At 40.6% G+C, this 19986-nt stretch overlaps 1 protein-coding gene across 1 annotated transcript; it reads right to left on the bottom strand.

Moving 5' to 3' along the window:
• Positions 1–1338: 1338 nt before the first annotated feature.
• Positions 1339–19926, bottom strand: LOC119724648 (aspartyl/asparaginyl beta-hydroxylase-like). Its single transcript, XM_038195795.1, has 13 exons — positions 19630–19926; positions 18438–18584; positions 13940–14017; positions 11309–13455; positions 10748–10884; positions 10263–10363; positions 9530–9666; positions 8671–8862; positions 8015–8152; positions 7285–7420; positions 6956–7047; positions 6330–6460; positions 1339–5379 (listed from the first exon to the last, which is right to left on the bottom strand). Exons 1-13 carry the CDS (start codon positions 19706–19708, stop codon positions 5229–5231), a joined length of 3666 nt encoding a protein of 1221 aa, XP_038051723.1. The 5' UTR covers positions 19709–19926; the 3' UTR covers positions 1339–5228.
• Positions 19927–19986: the final 60 nt, after the last annotated feature.

Here is a 19986-nt window from a genome sequence, read left to right as displayed (position 1 = left end):
AGTTGGGAATGTTACACCTTAAGTATGACAATTAATGGTCCCAACTGGCTTCGTAATAGCGCCCTCATGAGCTCGAAAATAAGTATGGTCTACATACAAGTTTACAAAACTACAGTTATGTAATCATGCTGGCAACATAAATAGCTATTCCAGCTGTCAAAGTACTAAAAAAATACACGAAGCACGATACAAACTCATCAAAGTACGGAGCTGATATGATAACATCACCAATTGATTAATTATTACCATTCAAAATAATGAGTCACTGCCGCGCCCAGTCTGTAGTCATGGAAACGATGACGTCATCTGCACGTGTCTCGGCAGCGTTTCTTTATCTAATTGAATAAAGTCGCATTTGTGTAAAAATGACTACATCCAGCTAATGGCAAACATAATAATTCCACTGCACGGGTTAGCGTAGTGACTTTTGGAGAGGTTGGTGGCAGCAAACACGTTTAATAGGGTCCGGACTGTGGACCAGTATAAAATAAACCCACTTAAACACAAAACTGGGGCAAAATATTCACAACTATCCAAGGTAGGTGTTCAAGACATACTTCAAATCAAAGCTTGAATAGCCATCGTTCAGTTACTGTTGAATTTTTGTGAGATTGACCCATGGCTTTGGGATGATTTCCCCCCCCCCCCAAAGGGGAGTCAGGTTGGCATACTTTCCTCGCCTTCCACCGCTGTAACCGGGGTTCAAATCCCGCCTGGACCAATATGTGGATTGGATTTTCAGTCCATACCTGATTCCGTGGGGCCCTCACTTGCTACAAAAGTTCCAGCTTGCACTTGAAGGTACATGTGGGAGACTAAACTCTCAATTAAGAAAGAAATTTAAAGACATAAATGGTGACTTGGTCGACCTCAGACACTGTTGGCCATACTGCAACAATATCAGTTTGCTTGTGCATACCAATCGACCAATCCAGAATGGCTTAAGTCTTTTTTAAAACTTGTGAAGACCATGAATTTGCAGCCTAAATCGCACACTTCGCAAAGCATTGTGGGTACCATCCGTCATGATGAATGCACGGCATACTCGTCCCCGGGTCCTACTTTATTTTCAAATTCGTTTCCAATAGAGAGGGAACAGGCAGTGGGAGCGCAGTGCTTGACACCATGAGAACGAGGATGGAATGCATAGCATTCTGTGCGCACGCGTGTCGACCCCGGGTCACTGGTGAAAAATATCTGTCCAATGGGAGCTCAAGGAATTTGGAGGCCAACAGCGCCCTTTGACAGGCGCAAACATTTCCGGCGCCTGAAAATTAAACACTCGAAATTCTGAGACATGTGAATCAAACAAATTGAGATAACGAAACGTAAAACATGTATCTGGTTTTAGTAGATATTTTATTAAGGAAAATAGTCCGGTCACAAATGACTTTTTTAAAAGTAGCAACTCGGCATGAAAGAGTTCATTGGTAAAATTTTACCACAAGAATACAACCAAATTATGGACATGCAAAATCAGAAAGGAACCGCTTATTTGATTGAATCTTTGTTTGGTTGTTGAACGAAAAAACTTCCTTACTCACTCAATCAAAAACACTTTCTAAACCTCTAAATGATACGACAAAAATTCAACTAAACAATTACTAAGTAGAATTTTCAACACAAAATTAACCGAAATTAACCGAAATTAAGGTAAATGTTAATGTTCTTATTCCAAAGAGAATGATTAATTAGGCCTAGGCCTATCATATTAAATCTATCAGTATTCAATCTAAATTTTGTAAGTTTGTTACGAACATAAAGTAGAGTTATTATTGATAATTCAAATTGTTTATTTAATCAAATTTGTTATAGGAAATAAAATATTGGTTAACTATACTTTCTTGGGCTACAATGTTCTTTACATGCTAACATTTTCCTATGTTGATATATAACATTAAATTCATGATTACTGTATTGCATACCAACAAATCTTAGTTACGTTTTTGCTTGGAATAGTTTAATACAGGTGGAATTAAAATGCTTAACAAAATCCTACTATCAAATGTAATTTTAATCTGATCAAGTCAATTTTATTTGGAAACAGAAAATTAATTTCAAATTATTAATTTCGTTAATTAAATGTGCATTAAAAATAAAAAGGGGAAGAAAGCATGTTAAATGTTACCAACATTTATTATTTTCATGTACATGTACTAAGTTATGCTTACGAACAATATTTTTTGCATTTTCAGCGTACATGCGCCACTTGATCTAAGTTTTTAAAATGCACTTAAGTTGACAATATAAATGGAGGAAAAAATCATATTAGCACACGCAAATTTTGTACATGTATGTAAATATCTCATTCTGCATACACATAAAGATACTTGGCATGACTAACTGCATGCTTTAATATTTAAAATGCTGCGTGGAAAAGAAATCCAGCAATTTTTGTGAAGAACACAAAACTGAAAATACAATCATGAAATAGCAGTACAGGAAGGCACACACATCAATTAGATGGGAATCTTTTCTATAAGTACTTAGTGGAAGACACTGTTTTATATTTGATCTTTAGCTTGAAATACGCAAGTCAAAATTAATCGACTTTTTTTCCAAAGGTGATAATTATAAGGCATTTGAAATGGCATCACATACAATCATGATCATTGAAAACATTTTTTTGTTTGCCAGAAATGATAATTAAAAGCTTTTGAATCAGGAAATATGACTGAAAATAGCATTTATCAGCTGCAAGAAAAAGTCCACGGAAATACCAATTTTGACCTGGGCAGTCGAGCAGTCAGTTAATTATATAGTAAAGGTTAACTTTCACTTTAACCCAAACACACTTTGTTTTTTGCTGAGAACCTTCCCAAATCCTCCACAATCCACCAGGGCCAAATGTCATGGCCCTGCTTACTGTAAGCAAAAATTCCCTGCTTACTGTAGCACAAAATTCCGCGCTTACGTTAAGCATATTTCACGGGTTAGTGAGGAAGTTTGGCTGATGCACATGCGTACGTCCTGTAACTAAGGATTCTTTGCTTACAAGGTCAGACCTACTACGCCACTTTTTTGGTTGTATACAAAGTCTATGGAGAGTTGAGTGCATTTTCAAAGTATTTTCTAACAAAATTGGAAATTTTTCTCAGTCCCAGATTCATGTCTTTTGAACATTTTTGCTATGACTGACCTCCATTGAGATGATTTATGATGAAAAAAGTTCTTTCCACACTCCCAGCGTTTGTGGTAAGCAGGTTAGCGCAGAATAATTGCGCTAACCTCTGCAGGTTAGCGCAGAATATTTCTGCTAGCGCTGTTACAGAATGGTGATCGTAAGCACAGAATTCTTGAAATTGTGCCAAGAACCCGAGGCCGCATTCTAAACAAGGCATCTAGTCTTTAGAAAAGTGTTTGTGGCTGGGTTTTTACCTTCCAAAATCATGTTAAAATTCCACCGAATCCTCCACTGGAGTTTAAGCATTAGAAAGTGTGGTGTTTATCAATAGAACACACATGTAACTTGGTATTTTTGTTTAATACGACCTTGCACGAACTTAAGGCAGTGACACAAATGTGTCTGCCAAGGCAAGAAGGATTTTGCACAGCAAAGACGGGTTACCAACCAACATGGTATGAAGTGTACAGTGCATTTACCTGGTGCTCGGCAGAATTTCACTTTGCAAAATAGATGTCAAAAATGGATGAAGTAAAATGTTTAAAGTTTTATAATATAACAGCGGCAAGACAGACGATTGATGTTTTACCCCAAGTCAAAAAAAAAAAGAAAAACTCAAATTTACCCTGACCAGATATTGAAGGCAAAGATGGCAGTAAAGAAATAAAAGGCCTTTTTACTTTTGAATATAAACAAAAAGAGTTAAGTGTAGAAAAACTGCTACATTTCAAAATAAAAAAAAGTCATGCAAAATACTTGTATTTTAAAGGAAGCTGAAAAAGAACTTAGCACACATCAAAAATTCATTAATATATTCTTGAAAGATTGCATTCCGTTCTAAATAGATCAAAAAAAGTAAAGAAGTGTTTTAACTGTACAGGCATGCAAAAATATGGCTACCAAGTTTTCTCCTGGTATCCATCAGTACTGGAAACCAGGGACACTATATAGTTTAATGTGCTGATACTTGTATGCATGTTTCTTTGCCTATCGTACACTCTGAGTAAACAATTGTACTCTGTGTATAAAACAGATTGATTTGTTTTCATTTATAACATTTTATTGAAACTTATAATTGTCACCATGAGTTCACACGAAAGCACTCATTTCTGTGAGATACTTTGTCAGTAGAAAAAGTTGGGGGAAAAATGGCCCTAAACTGGCCATTGCCATAGCGACAGGCAGCCATATGCAAAATGAAAAACGTGAAACACAGTAGTTCTGAAATGTTACCCATTAAAATCATGAAACGTATAGTTTTACAGTTAACACATTTTAGACAAGACTTACATTATACTGAACAACTTGTAAAAGTTGAACAAAGAAATTGAATGGAGCGGAGTTTGAACCTGTGACCTCAAAATCGTGACTTTAGGCGTGATCCCTGGCTACATTTTGCGGGTTTATGATTTCTGACTAGTGCCCCTTGAGCAAAGACAGTGACAAAATCGGGAACCGCAAACATAGGGCTGGACAGCACAGTTGGTAGAGCACCGGAACGGCAATCTGGAGGTCACTGATTCCAACCCGCTCCAGTCAATTTTTCTGTTCAACTTTCAAAAATTATTAAAAACTGTCAGTTTCCCTCTGTGGTTTTAGGGCCTAAATACTGGAAAATGTATACTGAATTGTTAAAAAACTGTTCGACAAACACCCCAAAAAAACCTTAAAACAAATACAAATGACTCTTACAGCACACGGAGAAAACAAAAATGAAGAAACAAAAAAGACATCAACCATTGCTCATCACATTGTGAAGCGCCCTCTAGTGGGTTAAACTTTACAGTGGCAGGCAAATTCATCTTGTGTAGTGTTAGTATCATGCCAGTAAGTGAAACGCCAAAATTCGTAAACTACAACTTAAACTACAAGTCTTTTTTGGCAACCTTGAATAAATCTTAAGTTTTTGCCATGCAGGGAGAAAGTTGAATTTTGAGACATAAGCGGATTTTTTGTCACCTGGCACTTTCTGGTCAATAGAGGGCGCTTAAGGCTTTTACCACATGATGCTGAATTGCTGTTAGGTGTTGTTTCATCAGCTGAAGTTTGTCTGAATGAAGTGGATTTATGTCACCTGGCACTATCTGGTCAGCCGAGGGCGCTGCTAAATCGCAGTCAGGGTGTGGCGCTGGTTCTCCGTCAGGTCCGGATGCCAGAGGTCCACGATGAGAATGAGGCGGACCGACTTGGCTTCCTGCCAAACCTCGTGCTCGAAGGAGTCGTCGAAAATCATCAGCCGGCCCTCTTGCCAAGATCTACAGGAAAAGAGCGACAGTTAACATCAGAACTTATGGAGGGACTATGGAGTACCCAAGTGTGACGTCATTTAGAACCAGAAAGTGTAGTGCAAACGAATGGAGTACGCGCGCATGTTGGTTCAGGGGCTGAATCACGGGCTAATAATGTCTTTCACACACATTTTGTGTGCATGACGTATTCTTTTTCGGTACTCCATTGGCATTATCCCTTTAACACCTGGCCCAATTTCATAGAGCTGCTTAAGCAGAAAATTTGCTTAAGCACGAAAAAACATTGCTTAGTAAAATTAGGTTACCGGCCAAAACTCCATGTGATGTACATTGCTTGTGACTGGTATTTAGCTGTTGTTTACTTTACGCTGGTAACCTGATTTTATTAAGCAAGACGTTTTTGTGCTTAAGCAAATTTTGTGCTTAAGCAGCTCTATGAAATTGGCCCCTGTACTACTTGTATTACATTGTGTTTATTCACTGCAGAATCCATAAAGACCATAGAGGGCTCGGGTTGTTTTCGTGCGCAACAGGGAGTAATAGGCAGGGCGGTTTTTTACTGGCAACTGGACCAAGTCCAATCAAAATCCATCAATCACTGTGCATCCAATACAAAACTGTACATGACATAATGGAATCCACCACTGATGCACTGGTTGACATTCATGGACTTGCTACACATGGCTTTTATCCCAATAGCAGTACAGGAAGCTAGGCAAAATCAATCGGATACCCCTAGCACTGCTTCAGGCCATTAGGCCCAAGTCCATCATACTCCATCAATATTTAGTCACGCCAGGCCTTCTGGACCAAGTCCCCCAAAATCCACCAAAAATGGGGGATGGATTTTGATGGAGTTGGGGTGGTAAGGGTTAATCAATTTTCACAGCAGACGAATACATGACAACAAGTGGGCCACACACACATGGCAAAACCATATTCATGGCAAAACTGACCTTGTTTCATTGGCGACTCGTATCCTAACCCCCTCTGGAATGAGAAGACCCAGATGGGCACGTAACCGGGCGTTGGTCGGACCGCAGTGGGGCCAGACGTGAGTGCCTGGGTGCATTACCGAATACTTCACCTACGAAAGAACAAAAAATTATTGACAAATGGATCTGAAAACAACTGAATTTTGAGATCTAATAATGAATTCTTAAACTTTGGTTTGCTGCACTGCGAACATTTCGAACAGTAAGCTCAATTTTACTGAAAACTCCATTTTCCGTATTTGGCTGTACACTTGCACAAATAATTTTTTTTCTTCTATCCTTTTCTTTAGATAACTACAGGTTGGCGAAGAGTTAGGTTGGCGTAGCGATACTTTTCTCGCCTTCCACCGCTGTGACCCAGGTTCGAATCCCGCCTGAACCAATATGTGGATTGGGTTTTCAGTCCCTGCCTGATTCCGTGCGTTTTCCTCAGAATATTCCTCTGGGCTTTTCCTCCCACCTCTAAAACTGTAATTTCTTCTCACTGTCTTCTCTCCACAGGTTTCTTCAGAAACTTGTGAGCTACAGTGCCTAGGGCACTTTTGAGGAATCCTTGGTTTCATTACCAGAAATAAATAAAATAATACCTGGCCTCTTTTGCAGCCGCTCGACTGAGTAATGGTCTCAATTATTGCACAAGTCTTTGGCGTTTTCTTGCAGTTGGGTTCCACCTTGCGACCTGAATATAGAAATAAACGGAGAAAAACAAGGGAAAAAAAGCATGTCATAAACACGATCCGAGAATGGAGACAAAATAATAGGGAAGGACAGAAGAGAATGCGAAATTAAGAATTTTGATGTCTAGTGTAAAATAAAACCAACTTTCTAAACTGCGAGACGGATTTCTTCGAGAATCTTGCAAACTTGGCAAAGGAGAACAAAATCAACACACAGAGCTTAAGAACATCGGCCTTACCCTGTTGGAACATTGTGAACTGTTTCCAGTCTCCGGTACTCCGTAGATTCTCATCTTCTGGAGAAAACGTTTCCGTCTCCTTGTCCAAGAGAGCCAGACCTTCGTCTCGAATCGTCTCCCAGTTATCCTCCAATTTCTACATATAGATTTAAAACAAAATGCCATACTGACTGACCCTGATATTTTTTCATTCGAGGGCAGCATAACAATTTTTTGGGGGCTTACAACAGTACAGGCATTTATGTTGGGGGCTGTGGTCCAATGGTTATGGTGTTCGACTCGTGTGCCGTGGTACATGGGTTCGAATCCTGACCATGGGAACATGGTGCTTGTGCCCTTGAGCAAGGCACTTTACCATTATTGCTTCGTCCTTCGGATGGAACGTAAAGCTGTAGGTCCCGTGTGTTGTCTAATGCACGTTAAAGAACCCAGTAACACTTATCGCAAAGAGAAGGGGTTTGCCCCGATGTTTCTGGCAGTGGCTGCAATATGCGCCGCAGCACCTTGTAAGCCCTTATTAGGTGCTACATAATGGGTCTCATATCTCTCATAAACTTAATTTTACCTGTCTTTAATAATAGACATAATTTCCAGCGCCTTGAGTACCTAATTGTTGGTAGATACGTGCGCTATATGAGACTCCGGTACTATTATTATAATGTCAAGGGGGCTCATGTGCAAGACATTGTGTAAATACAGCCTCTGTAGTGGGTGTAATGGGCTGCCTTACCTTGGCAGCCTCAGTGTATTTGGCCTGTTCGTTGGTCCACCATGGCCTAGCTGCCAGCTTGTCCACGTTGTAGATGGATCGCTGGTAGCGCGAGGTGAAATGTCCCTTCTTGGCTCCTTGGTCGTATATTTGGTAGGCCTTGATTCGATAGAAAAAAAAATAAAACCATTTGCGAATTCGAACAACTGGCAAGACCTTCAAGTCGCAACAGCCAAGAATATTTAGCAGAAACTTGAGAAAGTTGCTGCTTGATCCAGTATGTGTGAGTCACTCATACAAAGGGCATGGACAATTTAACACAATAATTTGTGTACAATTTAGAAAAACAAAAGTTTCCTTTTTCTTTAAATGTGTAAACATCACTTCCTTAATTTTTTACATTAATATCGTTTCCATAACTTTTCTTTCACAATTTTGATGCACCCTGTCACAAAAACGATTCTGCAATTTTACTTTTGGCAATTTTATTTCAAAATAATTCAATCAAAGTAGAAAAATAAAAAAATTAACTGGAGTGGGGTTTGAACCTGTGACATCAGGATTGGCGTTCCGGTGCTCCACCAACTGAGCTACCAGACCAATGTTGGTGGTTCGCCAATTAAAAAAATAATGTAAGCAAATCTCCAGTTTGATACAACGGCAAACAAGTTTCATACTTCTTCCGCTTGTCCCACTCTGAACAAGGCATCCCCAAGGTGCACGTAGTATTTCCCCTCGTTGGTGCCGTCCTCGCCTGATGCTATCCCCTCTCTCAGCAATGGAATGGCCTCATGGAAGTTGTTTTCTGCCTTCAGTATGAAGCCCATGTGGACCTGGGCAAATCCGTCGGAGGGGCTGAGCTTTAAGACCTGTGGAAGGGAGGGGCAAAAAAAAAGACGAACATTGGTCATAACATACAAAGTATCAAAAGTCCTAAAAAATTTAAGTCTTTGGAATGAAGCATCTTAAAAATTTACACTTGTTGTTGATTGAAAAGAACATGATACAAGCTCCAATTCTGCTTGCTCGAACCATTTTTGGATCACTAGTTCTCCATAAAAATGTTGCTAGATTCAAAATTTCAAATTCTTACATGTATTTTAAAAATAAAATTCAATAATGAGCAATGCCATGTTGATTCACATTATATAACATACAAATCTAATCTAAAAAAAAAAAAAAAAACTGAACACTGAAAATGGAGCAATATAAACAATAACACACACAGTTACTTAATTAAAATCACACTATGGAATGTATGCCTTTTTTCGTGGCAATTTTTTAAGATTAATGAAATATTCAGATCACATGAGTGACCGATTTCATGGCTCAAAGCAAAACTTAATGGTTAGCAAATATATTTGCTAAACAAATATTAGCCGAGTACCAGTCAACAAGCAATATACATCACATGCCATCTTGGCTGGTAACCGGTTTCTGCTAAGCATTTTGAGTATTTTGTGTGCCTAGCAAAAATTAATTTCTCCTTAGTAACTCCATGAAATTTGCCCTGGTATCAAATTTTTTTCAACATACCTCTTGGAATATGGGCTTAGCGCGGATGTTCTTCCCGGCGATGAGGAGTGCCACACCTAGGTCTTTCTTAAGTTGGACGTCCGCGGGCAACTGGATGGTGGCTTCTTGCAGAACGCGAGCAGCTTGCAAAGCCTTGCCTGTCGAAAAATGAACATACAATCTTTCAAGAATGTCTTACCTTAGGACTGGTCAATCTAGTTGCTCACAAGTCCAAACCAAAGTACCAGGCACAAACAATGACAAAGTAAAGGTGAAGGGGACGAACCTGTGTTAACAGGAACGGAGTGCCCATCTCTCTTTCGTTAGCAACTGGGCCAGACTCATATGCTGCAATGGGGGATCGCCACACCTCCTCCTCAGCGAGTCTGTTACCTTCCCAGCATTGAATAATGCCAGTACCCATTTAACACCTGGGCTGAGAGGAGTAATTGAGGTAAAGCGCCTTACTCAAGGGCACAACACGCATGGCCACGGCAGGGCTCGAACCCCCAACCTCACGATCATGAATCTTGTGCTCCACCGCAAGACCACACGTGCCATCATGACAAGGAATGCCTTTGACACAGTTCATATTTGTGACTTGACATGAGCCCGGATGACGTGTTATCGACTTGTGAAGACTTGTGGCTGAACTCGATTACAACTTCGGTTCAGCACCTGTCCAGATGCAAAAAAATCATGCTCACAAAAACTTTACGTTAAAGTGTGAAATAACAGTTACCGATTTATTTACCAAGGAATGTGAGCCGGTTTGCCTGACGGGCCCAGGCAAGTTTCTTCAGGATCGGAGGACAGTTTGGTGCAGTGCTGACCTCACCATATGCAATAGTAGCCCTGGATTTGGGGGGAAAAACCAGAAAGTACAATTGAAATAATATGTTTTTGTTGTAGCATTTCCATCCTAGAGCCTTCAAAGTGAAACTGGATGTTCTTGAGGAATTTATACAGCCCAACAACTACAGATGAAGTTTGCGGTTATTTATCTGAATATAAGCCCTGCTGTTTGGTTTACAGCGCACAACGCGGTTGCTAATCAAATGCTTGCCTACTGCAATGGTGGCCGATCATAAGGAAACCGAAGTGTCAAGTGGTATTTTGATGTCACACGATCGGCCCCTATAAAAACCAAATCCACATATTGTTTTGGGCATTAAGGATTGGTAGGGATTGCAAAAGGGTTAGAAAGGCTTGAAAAGGGGTGCTCAGTCCATGACTTACGCATTCAGAATCTCATTGCTGCGCCGCTCTTCTGACAGCATATCCAGTGCCCTGGCTCTGCCATACCGGGCACGGGGGCTCTCTGCGTGGTTCTCAAGAAGCTTCTCAAACCTTCGGAGAGCCTTCTGAACTTCATTCTGCAAGAGAAAGGAAAAGATTAGCAACTCTATAAGGGCAATGTAAGCATCAGTCGATTCAGGCGAAAAAAAAAGTAAAGTCTTTCAAAAGCAAATATGCCCATCAGGCCAGCATTTATCTCCATTTCCTTGGTATAAAACGACTGAGAATATATTTATTTCCCCTGGATGGGATGCAAGTCTATCGCAGATTAATCCCCAGCTAAGGCCAGTAACCATTTTTACTTGTGGGTGTAGAGAGGCAAGTAGGGGTGAAGTGGCTTGCTCAAGGACACAGCATATGGCCAGCAGCTGGATTCAAACCCCTGACCCTCTGATCATGAGCCACAAACCCTAACCACTAGGCTAGGCAATACTCCTCCTATTTCGGACAATTAACTGATACAAAATTAACCACTTAAAAGAAAATGATATGATCACCGACCTTCTCAAGCAAATCTTCAGCCTCTTGAAGTTCTGCTACTATTCTGAGGTCAGCGGCAGTGAAGGTGTCTTCAGATTCAGTGTCATCTGACTCGGTTGTCTCAGTTTTTTCTTGTGTCTGTTCCTGTTCGGATGCTTCTTTTGTAGGCTCTTCCTTTTTAAGATCTACTTTTGGTGGCTCAAGCTTTGAAGCCTTTTCCTTCTTTGCTTCTGGTTTAGGGGTTGCTTCTGGCTTGACCTCTTCTTTTTTGGACTCTTCTTTCTTCGGTGTTTCTTGTTTAGGCTCATCTTTTGCAGGTTCTCCTAGCTTAGGTTCTTCTTTCTTGGGTTCCTCTTTCTTTGGCACTTCTTTTACTGGTGTTTCTTGTGTGGGTTCTATTTTCTTTGGTACTTCCTTCTTGGGTTCTTCCTTCCGGACAGTTTCTTGTTTTGGTTCTTCTTTTTTGAGTGCTTCTTTCTGAGGTACGTCTTTCTGAGGTACGTCTTTCTGAGGTTCATTTTTCTTGGACTCTTCTTTTTGGGGCACATCTTTCTTAGATGCTTCTTTTTTGGGTGATTCTTGTTTCGGTTCTACCTTCTTTGGTTCTTCTGTCTTGGGTAACTCTTGTTTTGGCTCTTCTTTCTTTTGTGACTGTTTTGGCTCTTCTTTCTTGGGTGCTTCTTGTTTTGGTACTTCTGTCTTAGATGCTTCTTGTTTTGGTGCCTCTTTCTTAGGTGCTTCTTGTTTTGGTGCTTCTTTCTTAGGTGCTTCTTGTTTGGGTGCTTCTTTATTAGGTGCTTCTGTTTTGGGTGCCTTTGTCTTAGGTGTTTCTTGTTTGGGTGCTTCTTTCTTAGGTTCTTCCTGATTGGGTGCCCCCGTCTTAGGTGTTTCTTGTTTGGGTGCTTCTGTTTTAGGTGCGTCTTTCTTGGGTGCTTCCTTTGTATGTTCTTCTTTCTTGGGTACTTCCTGTTTGGGTGTTTTTTCCTGTGGTGTTTCTTTCAGAGGTTCTTCTTTCTTAGGTGCTTCCTTCTTAGGTTCGTCTTTCTTGGGAACTTCCTGTTTGGGTGGTTCTTCTTTCATGGGTACCTCCTGTTTCGGTACTTCTTTCTTAGGTTCTTCTTTCTTTAGAGGTTCTTCTTTCTTAAGTGTTTCCTTGTTAGGTTCGTTTTTTTTGGGTGCTTCCTTCTTGGGCACTTCCTTCTTGGGCGCTTCTTGCTTGGGTGCTTCTTTCTTGGGTGCTTCCTTATTGGGCTCCTGTGTCTTGGGTGCTTCCTTCTTGGATTCCTCTGTCTTGGGTGCTTCCTTCTTAGGTTCTTCTATCTTAAGTGCTTCTTTCTTGGGTTCTTCTTTCTTGGGTGCTTCCTTCTTGGGTTCCTCTGTCTTGGGTGCTTCCTTCTTTTGTTCTTCTTTCTTGGGTGCTTCCTTCTTGGGTGCTTCCTTTTTGGGTTCCTCTGTCTTGGGTGCTTCCTTCTTGGGTTCCTCTGTCTTGGGTGCTTCCTTCTTTTGTTCTTCTTTCTTGGGTGCTTCCTTCTTGGGTTCCTCTTTCTTGGGTGCTTCCTTTTTGGGTTCCTCTGTCTTGGGTGCTTCCTTCTTGGGTTCCTCTATCTTGGGTGCTTCCTTTTTGGGTTCCTCTGTCTTGGGTGCTTCCTTCTTGGGTTCTTCCTTCTTGGGTGCTTCCTTCTTGGGTTCCTCTTTCTTGGGTGCTTCCTTTTTGGGTTCCTCTGTCTTGGGTGCTTCCTTCTTGGGTTCCTCTTTCTTGAGTTCTTCCTTTTTGGGTTCCTCTGTCTTGGGTGCTTCCTTCTTGGGTTCTTCCTTCTTGGGTGCTTCCTTCTTGGGTTCCTCTTTCTTGGGTGCTTCCTTCTTGGGTTCCTCTGTTTTGGGTGCTTCCTTCTTAGGTTCTTCCTTCTTGGGTGCTTCCTTCTTGGGTTCTTCTTTCTTGGGTGTTTCCTTCTTGAGTGTCTCCTTCTTGGGTTCCTCTTTCTTGGGTTCTTCTTTTTTTGGTGCTTCCTTCTTGGGTTCTTCTTTCTTGGGTGCTTCCTTCTTGGGCTCTTCTTTCTTGGGTGCTTCCTTCTTGGGCTCTTCTTTCTTGGGTGCTTCTTTCTTGGGTGTCTCCTTCTTGGGTTCTTCTTTCTTAGGTGCTTCTTTCCTTAATTCTTTATCTTCAGCACCTTTCAGAAAGGAATGCAAAGTTTAGATCATAAAATCCACCACTGTGCAGGTACCAAATGAATAAGTTCTTAAGACCTGAAATGGGAGGGGGGGGGGGTTCGAAAAGTTTGAATCGTGTGACTGCCCGCACACTTCTCCGATCTGTACATCCGATGGACTGATGATTTGGTAAAATCGGAAAGGTGTGCGGTGGTCTTTACTTAACAGGAATTGGAAGTGTGGGTGCTAAGTCTACGGGCAAAAGCGGTTCTGCAGAAATTTGAAGGGTTGTAAGTGCAGAAGATTAGGAGGGTAAAACTACTTACTCAAAACTTTGCCGAACAGAAAATGGTCATCTCGGAGTGGGTCGTCCCATCCAACATTACGCAAAAATCACTATGAATCTACAGACCCCTAAGCTTATGGAATTCTTTTTTTTAAAATGAACCAATTCATGTTGGTTTTAGAAAAATGTCAAGAAAAGGTGACAGGATGTTTCCTCACCTTTGTCAGCAGTTTGGGGCTCAGGTTGAGGAGGGACTGTCTCTTCAGATTTCTTGAAAAGTGACAACTTGTCGCCTCCTGTGCAAATAAAAACAAAGAAATATTTCATTTCTAGTTTACTGTGCTTGTTTCACCCTAACTTTCCCAAATCCTCCAAAGTCCTCTTTGCAAAATGGAGCATTTCGCAGGATTGAGGCTACATGGCAAAAGTATTTGGCTGACTTCAGAGGAAGCACTGTGTCAAGGTCTTACGCCGGACCTTGTGTTGTTTATGCTCAGTCGCGCACAAATTTAGGCCTACATTGTACATTTTACTTGAAATCCTCCGCACTGCTCCAGGATGTCACTGGCTCTGCCTCAACATACTGACAATGATTGCTGGAGGAGTTTACAGGATTGTGACGCAGTGGTCACCCCTCCAAGGACCACATTCAAGAAACAACGAAGGATTTTGCAGGATTGCGGTTGCATGCTATTTTTACATGGAGGCAATTGGAGAATTTTGCAGGATTGAGGTTGCATCCTAGTAAAAATGCTTAGAAAGTTAGCGTTAATGAAAAAAGCTTAGCGCAAATCAAAAGTGAGTCTTCAGAAATGTAGTAAAATTCAAGAGGAACAGGGCCCCTTTGATGTCAAATTAAGAAAAACAAATGCCTTTAAAATCTGGACTGGTATTTGAAACTGAAAAAATAACACAAGAACAAGACCATGCATTACTCTGGACTTAGTGTTTGTGAAAATATTCCGGCTTTGTTACTTTTTATCTACAATGCTGTAAAACCTTTTTTCGATGTCTTTCTTGAAAGATATCAAACAAACCAGAAGGATATCTCCTCAAGTTATGGGAAAGAAATTAAACCACAGCATATGACCACACTAAGCTTTTAAATCTCCCAGTACACAACTGTTTTGTGAATTATCATAAGATAAACATCGGGTTATCAGCTGCAGATCCCAATTAACACCTACATGTACCTCAAAAAGAAAAAAATCCTGATAAACTAGCCAAGGATTTAGTACGTGCCTAGGTACTTGTACAGTATACATGTGCACCCACCAATGTCCAGATTTGTAAAGGTGCAAAAAAATAAACATCATGTTTGGCAACAATATACACCTGATAAGGAAAACAAACATGTTGCATGGAAGCTTTTTCAACATTTATCTACGACAGAGCATTTCGTTCTATGACTCAGGTATTGTGAATACAAGTTGCCAAGGAAATTACGGAAGAACTTTTTTGTTGGACAAAATAGCTTTGCATCCATGTGCTTCTTTTTGACAATTTATACTTCATACCGTTTTTCATTAACCCTAACTCCCCAGCCTAATTTACTAGGAACCATACCCATTCAGGCAAATTCCAACACCCACATGGGAAATTGTACACACACACTGTTGGACTTAGTTTCTGGAGGTATGCCAACCCCAGTTGAAAAGACCATCTGTTTAGGGGTACTGTACCTATCCCAACAGATTTAAACACAAACCTGCTGTTGAACTTTGATGGGTTGTGTTCGGTTAGGGTTAAGTTACCTCAAAACATCTACAATTTCTTTTAAAGCTATAGTCCATCATTTGCAGCCATCCGAAAAGTAACTGGCGTAATTATTGTTGAAAAACATACTTGGTTGAAAGATAGTAAGGGGACTAAACTCCCTGTGAAATTATTCTTTCTGGCAAGCTGTCATTTTGAAGTAATCAATGAAAGAAGGCCTTTCCAACGGTGCGTCTTAAGACGCACCGTAGGAAAATTTAAATTAGAAGTTCGTTTTATTATTCGGCAAAGCGTGCGCAAGCATTGGCACGACGCATGCGCGCGCGCGATTGCTATAATTTGTCGGATCAGTGCGCGACATCGCGTATAGCTGCAATCAGCTCAGTGAATTGAGGCGCAATTCAAAACATGATTCAGCAACTTTTGATTTGAAATTGAGATCGTAGAATGCTGTTTTTCTCGGAATATACAGCTGAAGCTGAGCTGAAACTTCATGCGGCTAGTTGTTCAGTATCCTTCATTAGATTTTGAACACTTTTGTTGCTTCAAACGAACAAAATGCACAAATTACAAATGATGGACTATATCTTTAACTAAGCAATCTAAAGCCCTGTCCGCACTGGACTTTTTTTGGTCAAACTAACCGAGACTATGGGTACTTTTCCCATTTTAAGTCCAGTGCGGACAGCCTAGGACGTTTTCCTCTCAGTTACTTTTCCTGAGTCCAGCGGTTACTTTTACTGGCCAACTGCTGCCCAGGAAAACTTCCCACGCGCCCAGGAAAACTGACCGAGTCGCTTTTCCCGAGACGATTAGTCCAGTGCGGACAGTGCGAGTCGGTAAAAGCGGCTCAGGAAAGCGTACATCCGGCCCGAGCGCCCTGTTATGCATACAGAGACCGCACGAACCTGCACGTGCAGTGGCCGAACATTTTGTAGAAACACGCTGCGGTGTATTATCAAGTCCGAGCGGTAAAATCTCGTTAAAATATATATTTCAACGGACAAATACATTCACAGAGAAGAGAGATCACATTCTGAGAATTAATTTGCGGAAATTCTCTTTCTCCACCGATGTATGTTATTTTCTACGATCCAAATTCGTCCTGATACGCTACTGTAGTCATGCACGGAACATCATGGTCCGGTACCGTACGTAGGCCGTAGTCATTGGTTCCTGGCCCACATCATAGCTTTGATTCTGTAAGCATGCGATGGGAACCAACGAATACTGATGGCACTGCTGCCGCACGGAACATCGTACAGCGGCATGGCTTCGACGACGTGCATCACAAATGCGTCAGAATTATAGGCCCTTTCGTCAAGATTTAGCGTGTCAAGATGAAATAATATCGCGTAAACGATTATGTTATGCATGCAAATGGCGTGTGTAATATTACTGAGCGTATCGGTGGCTGAAAATGTGATCGGCAATTTGTTTTCTGCGTACGGTGAGTCATTATACTGACACTGTGACAGCTCGGTTACTTCTCCCACGCGGTCGGGGTAAAATTTCCCGTGTCGAAAGTCCAAGTGCGGACAGTGGTCACATTTGACCATTTTTCATTTTACCATCGTCTCGGTAAAACCTTCCAAAAAAAAAGTCCAGTGCGGACACGGCTTAAGAAGAATGTACATTGGCTGTTAGCTAGACAACAGTCACAACACTACTAGCTGGTACTGCAAATACATATCAATATCTGCAATACCATGCAATAACTATTCAAGTAAATACACGTAATTAATACTAGTTGAATTATTTTTTTTCTATCAATTGGAGTTGCTATTACTCACAGGACGTTACACATTAACCAGCACTATTTGACAAATGCAATAATTCAGACTTTGTAAACACCACAATCATCAGGTGTTTGTGACAGATCTACACACAATCTGTCAATAAAACAGTGATTTACAATATATTTCAACCAGGCAATTTTGAACAGGTAGATAATTTACGTATGCTTCACTTGAATAAGTCTAGACTTAAAAGTACACGTGCATACATGATATGTACTATTTTTGTTATTGTTTAAATTAAAAGGTCTGATTTTTCAGTCATGGTGGAATCTTTTATAAAGGCACTTGAGAACAGTAATAAACAAGCAAGAAACAGAAAAAGGATGAATGGAAAGGACATCAGGAAAGGACAAAGGAAGGGAAAATTGGGTTTAAGGTGGCAGGATAAAAGGAGAAAGTAGAGAACAAAGGGGGGTGAGGTGTGAAGAGAAGGAACAAGGCAAGGGGAACAATGGAGGATCAAAAGGGAGAACACCAAAGAAGGTGACAAACCCCAAGAGAGATGGCAAGAAGATGTATCTGGAAGAAATGATGTCTGTTAACCCCAACGATCCCCACCCAGCCAAACTCCAACACCAAGGCTTGTTGGAATCTGATAGGATGAGTACTGCACTAGTAAACTGACTGTGCTTTACGTGGGATTAGGCATACCACAAATAAACAGAGTCCAACTGTTTATGTGCACAGTTTATCATATGGTGTTGGGATTTGCAAGGACGAGGAAGGTTCCTAGTAAATCACCCTAGGGAGTTAGGGTACTTAAAGTTTCATGCCAACAGGCTTAAATTTTATAGAGATTCTCAGTAAACATTTATCAGCTAAAAATGTACTTTTAGCCTGACCCCTCTAATTTTTTTTAAGCCATTGCTATTTTTATGGAAGTCGACCGCATGGTTCTCAGATTTACTTTCTTTCAAAAAGAAATCCTCCAGAGCCATTAAACAGTCATGCAACTGGAAATTTAGAAAAAAAAACGAGGAAATGCCTTACCACACGAGACTTTGTACAGTGTTTTTCAATTTGTAATGACATTCACGAGAAGTTAAAAAACGAGGAAATCAGCAGATCCAAGGAAAAGTTGCATGGCTGATTAGATCAGAAAGAAAAATCTGGCCTTCGCCAGCTGTTACTTTAGTGAGTTTGAAAACATGGAGGGTCCTAAAAGAAACTAATGCTCGCACAAGTTAGCCCCTAAGCTTACCGGGTAGTTGTTCAATTTTGATGACCCTCAGGCCAATCAGAGCAGCCAGTGCAGCTGCAGCGACCAGAGTAACTATGACAACCTTGAAGCAAAGGCCGGAAGAACTCGACTTCGCTTTGCTGGAACCTTTCACGTTCTTGTTAACATCTGAGGGGAAATAAAATTCTCATTTTCAATGAAGGAAGTTTGGACTTATATTCAACTTTTCCATTCCATTTTTTTTTCACGGACCCATCTGACCATGCCAACATCTAATAAGTACCTCATTAAAACTTCTCCTTGTGTATAATTTACTTTTCTAATCAATTGTTTCGGTTGATGAATATTAAAAAGGAACAAGCTTTTTTTGACGGACAAATATATTTGTCATAACATAAACAGTGAATAAACACCATGGTTAACACTTTACAGTACACTCATGACACTCTTCAATAATTGTCAATAAATTTAAATTAACAAAATATACATTCATGACATTTTAAAACATACATGTAGAACATGGCCATGGGCTAAATGATACACCATACCTTACTCATATCAACATCTGTGATTTTTTTATTTTAGGCGCAATCACTTGTATTTCATATCAATTTCAGCATTACAAACAGATATTTTGAATTTTGATTAAGACCTCAAAAGCCAAAGCAATGTATTTTTTGTGACGAATATCTAGTCCTCATTTGATGAGCACATTCAAGTTCCACACCCTGAATTAATAAGAATATCAAAGAAAAATACATTTTTTTTCTTCAAAAACAAGTAAAATATACCAGAAAAAAAAATCCCAAACAATTGTGTGCAATGACAATACAGACAAGTTGAAGTGGAAAGATTCCCATATCTTGCCAAAACTAATTTTTCCATTCACTTCAGTGACCTATCTGCCATCAGAAAGCGATAAGTCCTAAAAAGTCAAAATTAGCTGAGAAAATATTGAAGTAGCGAGAAAGAAATTTTCAGACCAGTCTCATCATAGGGTTTGTGCACAGGGACCAGGGTGACAAGTGACAAGTGATGGTCAGATTTGGGAATCTTTCTGTTGAAGTAAGTAGGCCTAAGTACAATACGAACACTGTAGGCCTACTTCCGTTTTAACTTTTGATTGATCTCCAATAAATTCACGGGGAAATATCAGTTACCGCACAAGACAAGTGAACAGTGTGTTCTTATTCCTCCATGCCCATGGTCTCACCTTTCGTGTTCGCCTTGGATTTCGAGCCGTTTTTGCTGGCTGTCTTCCTCTGCCTAGCTTCCTGTCCTGACTTGGCCATCTCTGCATGTGATTGCAAGCTGTGGAAGGAAATCTAGATGCTGTCGCCCCGATTTTGCCAAACTTTTTAGCAGATCTGAAGCAGCAGTTAGGCGAAAGGTTCGTTTTCTCGGCTCTCGTGTCGTGAACTTCGAACGCGCATTGGCACACGTATTCACTTGCAAATTAGGCAAAGGTGACACGTGTGACATGCCTGGATAAATATAGTCTGGCACTTATCGAGGAGTTGCATCTTTTTTCTCGTACTTCCGGACGGGATTTCAGACCAATTAATGACGT

The sequence above is a fragment of the Patiria miniata genome, unplaced genomic scaffold (assembly GCF_015706575.1).
Source record: "Patiria miniata isolate m_02_andy unplaced genomic scaffold, ASM1570657v1 HiC_scaffold_18, whole genome shotgun sequence".
Lineage (NCBI taxonomy): Eukaryota > Metazoa > Echinodermata > Asteroidea > Valvatida > Asterinidae > Patiria > Patiria miniata.
Note: the sequence above shows the minus strand (reverse complement) of the source record. Positions and strands in the feature narration are given on the sequence as shown.

Bases quoted from the DNA above. Each gene is read 5' to 3' on its own strand.
- LOC119724648 (XM_038195795.1), bottom strand. From the start codon at position 19,708: ATGGCCAAGTCAGGACAGGAAGCTAGGCAGAGGAAGACAGCCAGCAAA. The intron at 13,456-13,939 runs GTGAGGAAACAT...CCTTTCTGAAAG, and splicing joins GCCCCAAACTGCTGACAAAG to GTGCTGAAGATAAAGAATTA. The intron at 10,885-11,308 runs GTCGGTGATCAT...TTTCTCTTGCAG, and splicing joins CTGAAGATTTGCTTGAGAAG to AATGAAGTTCAGAAGGCTCT.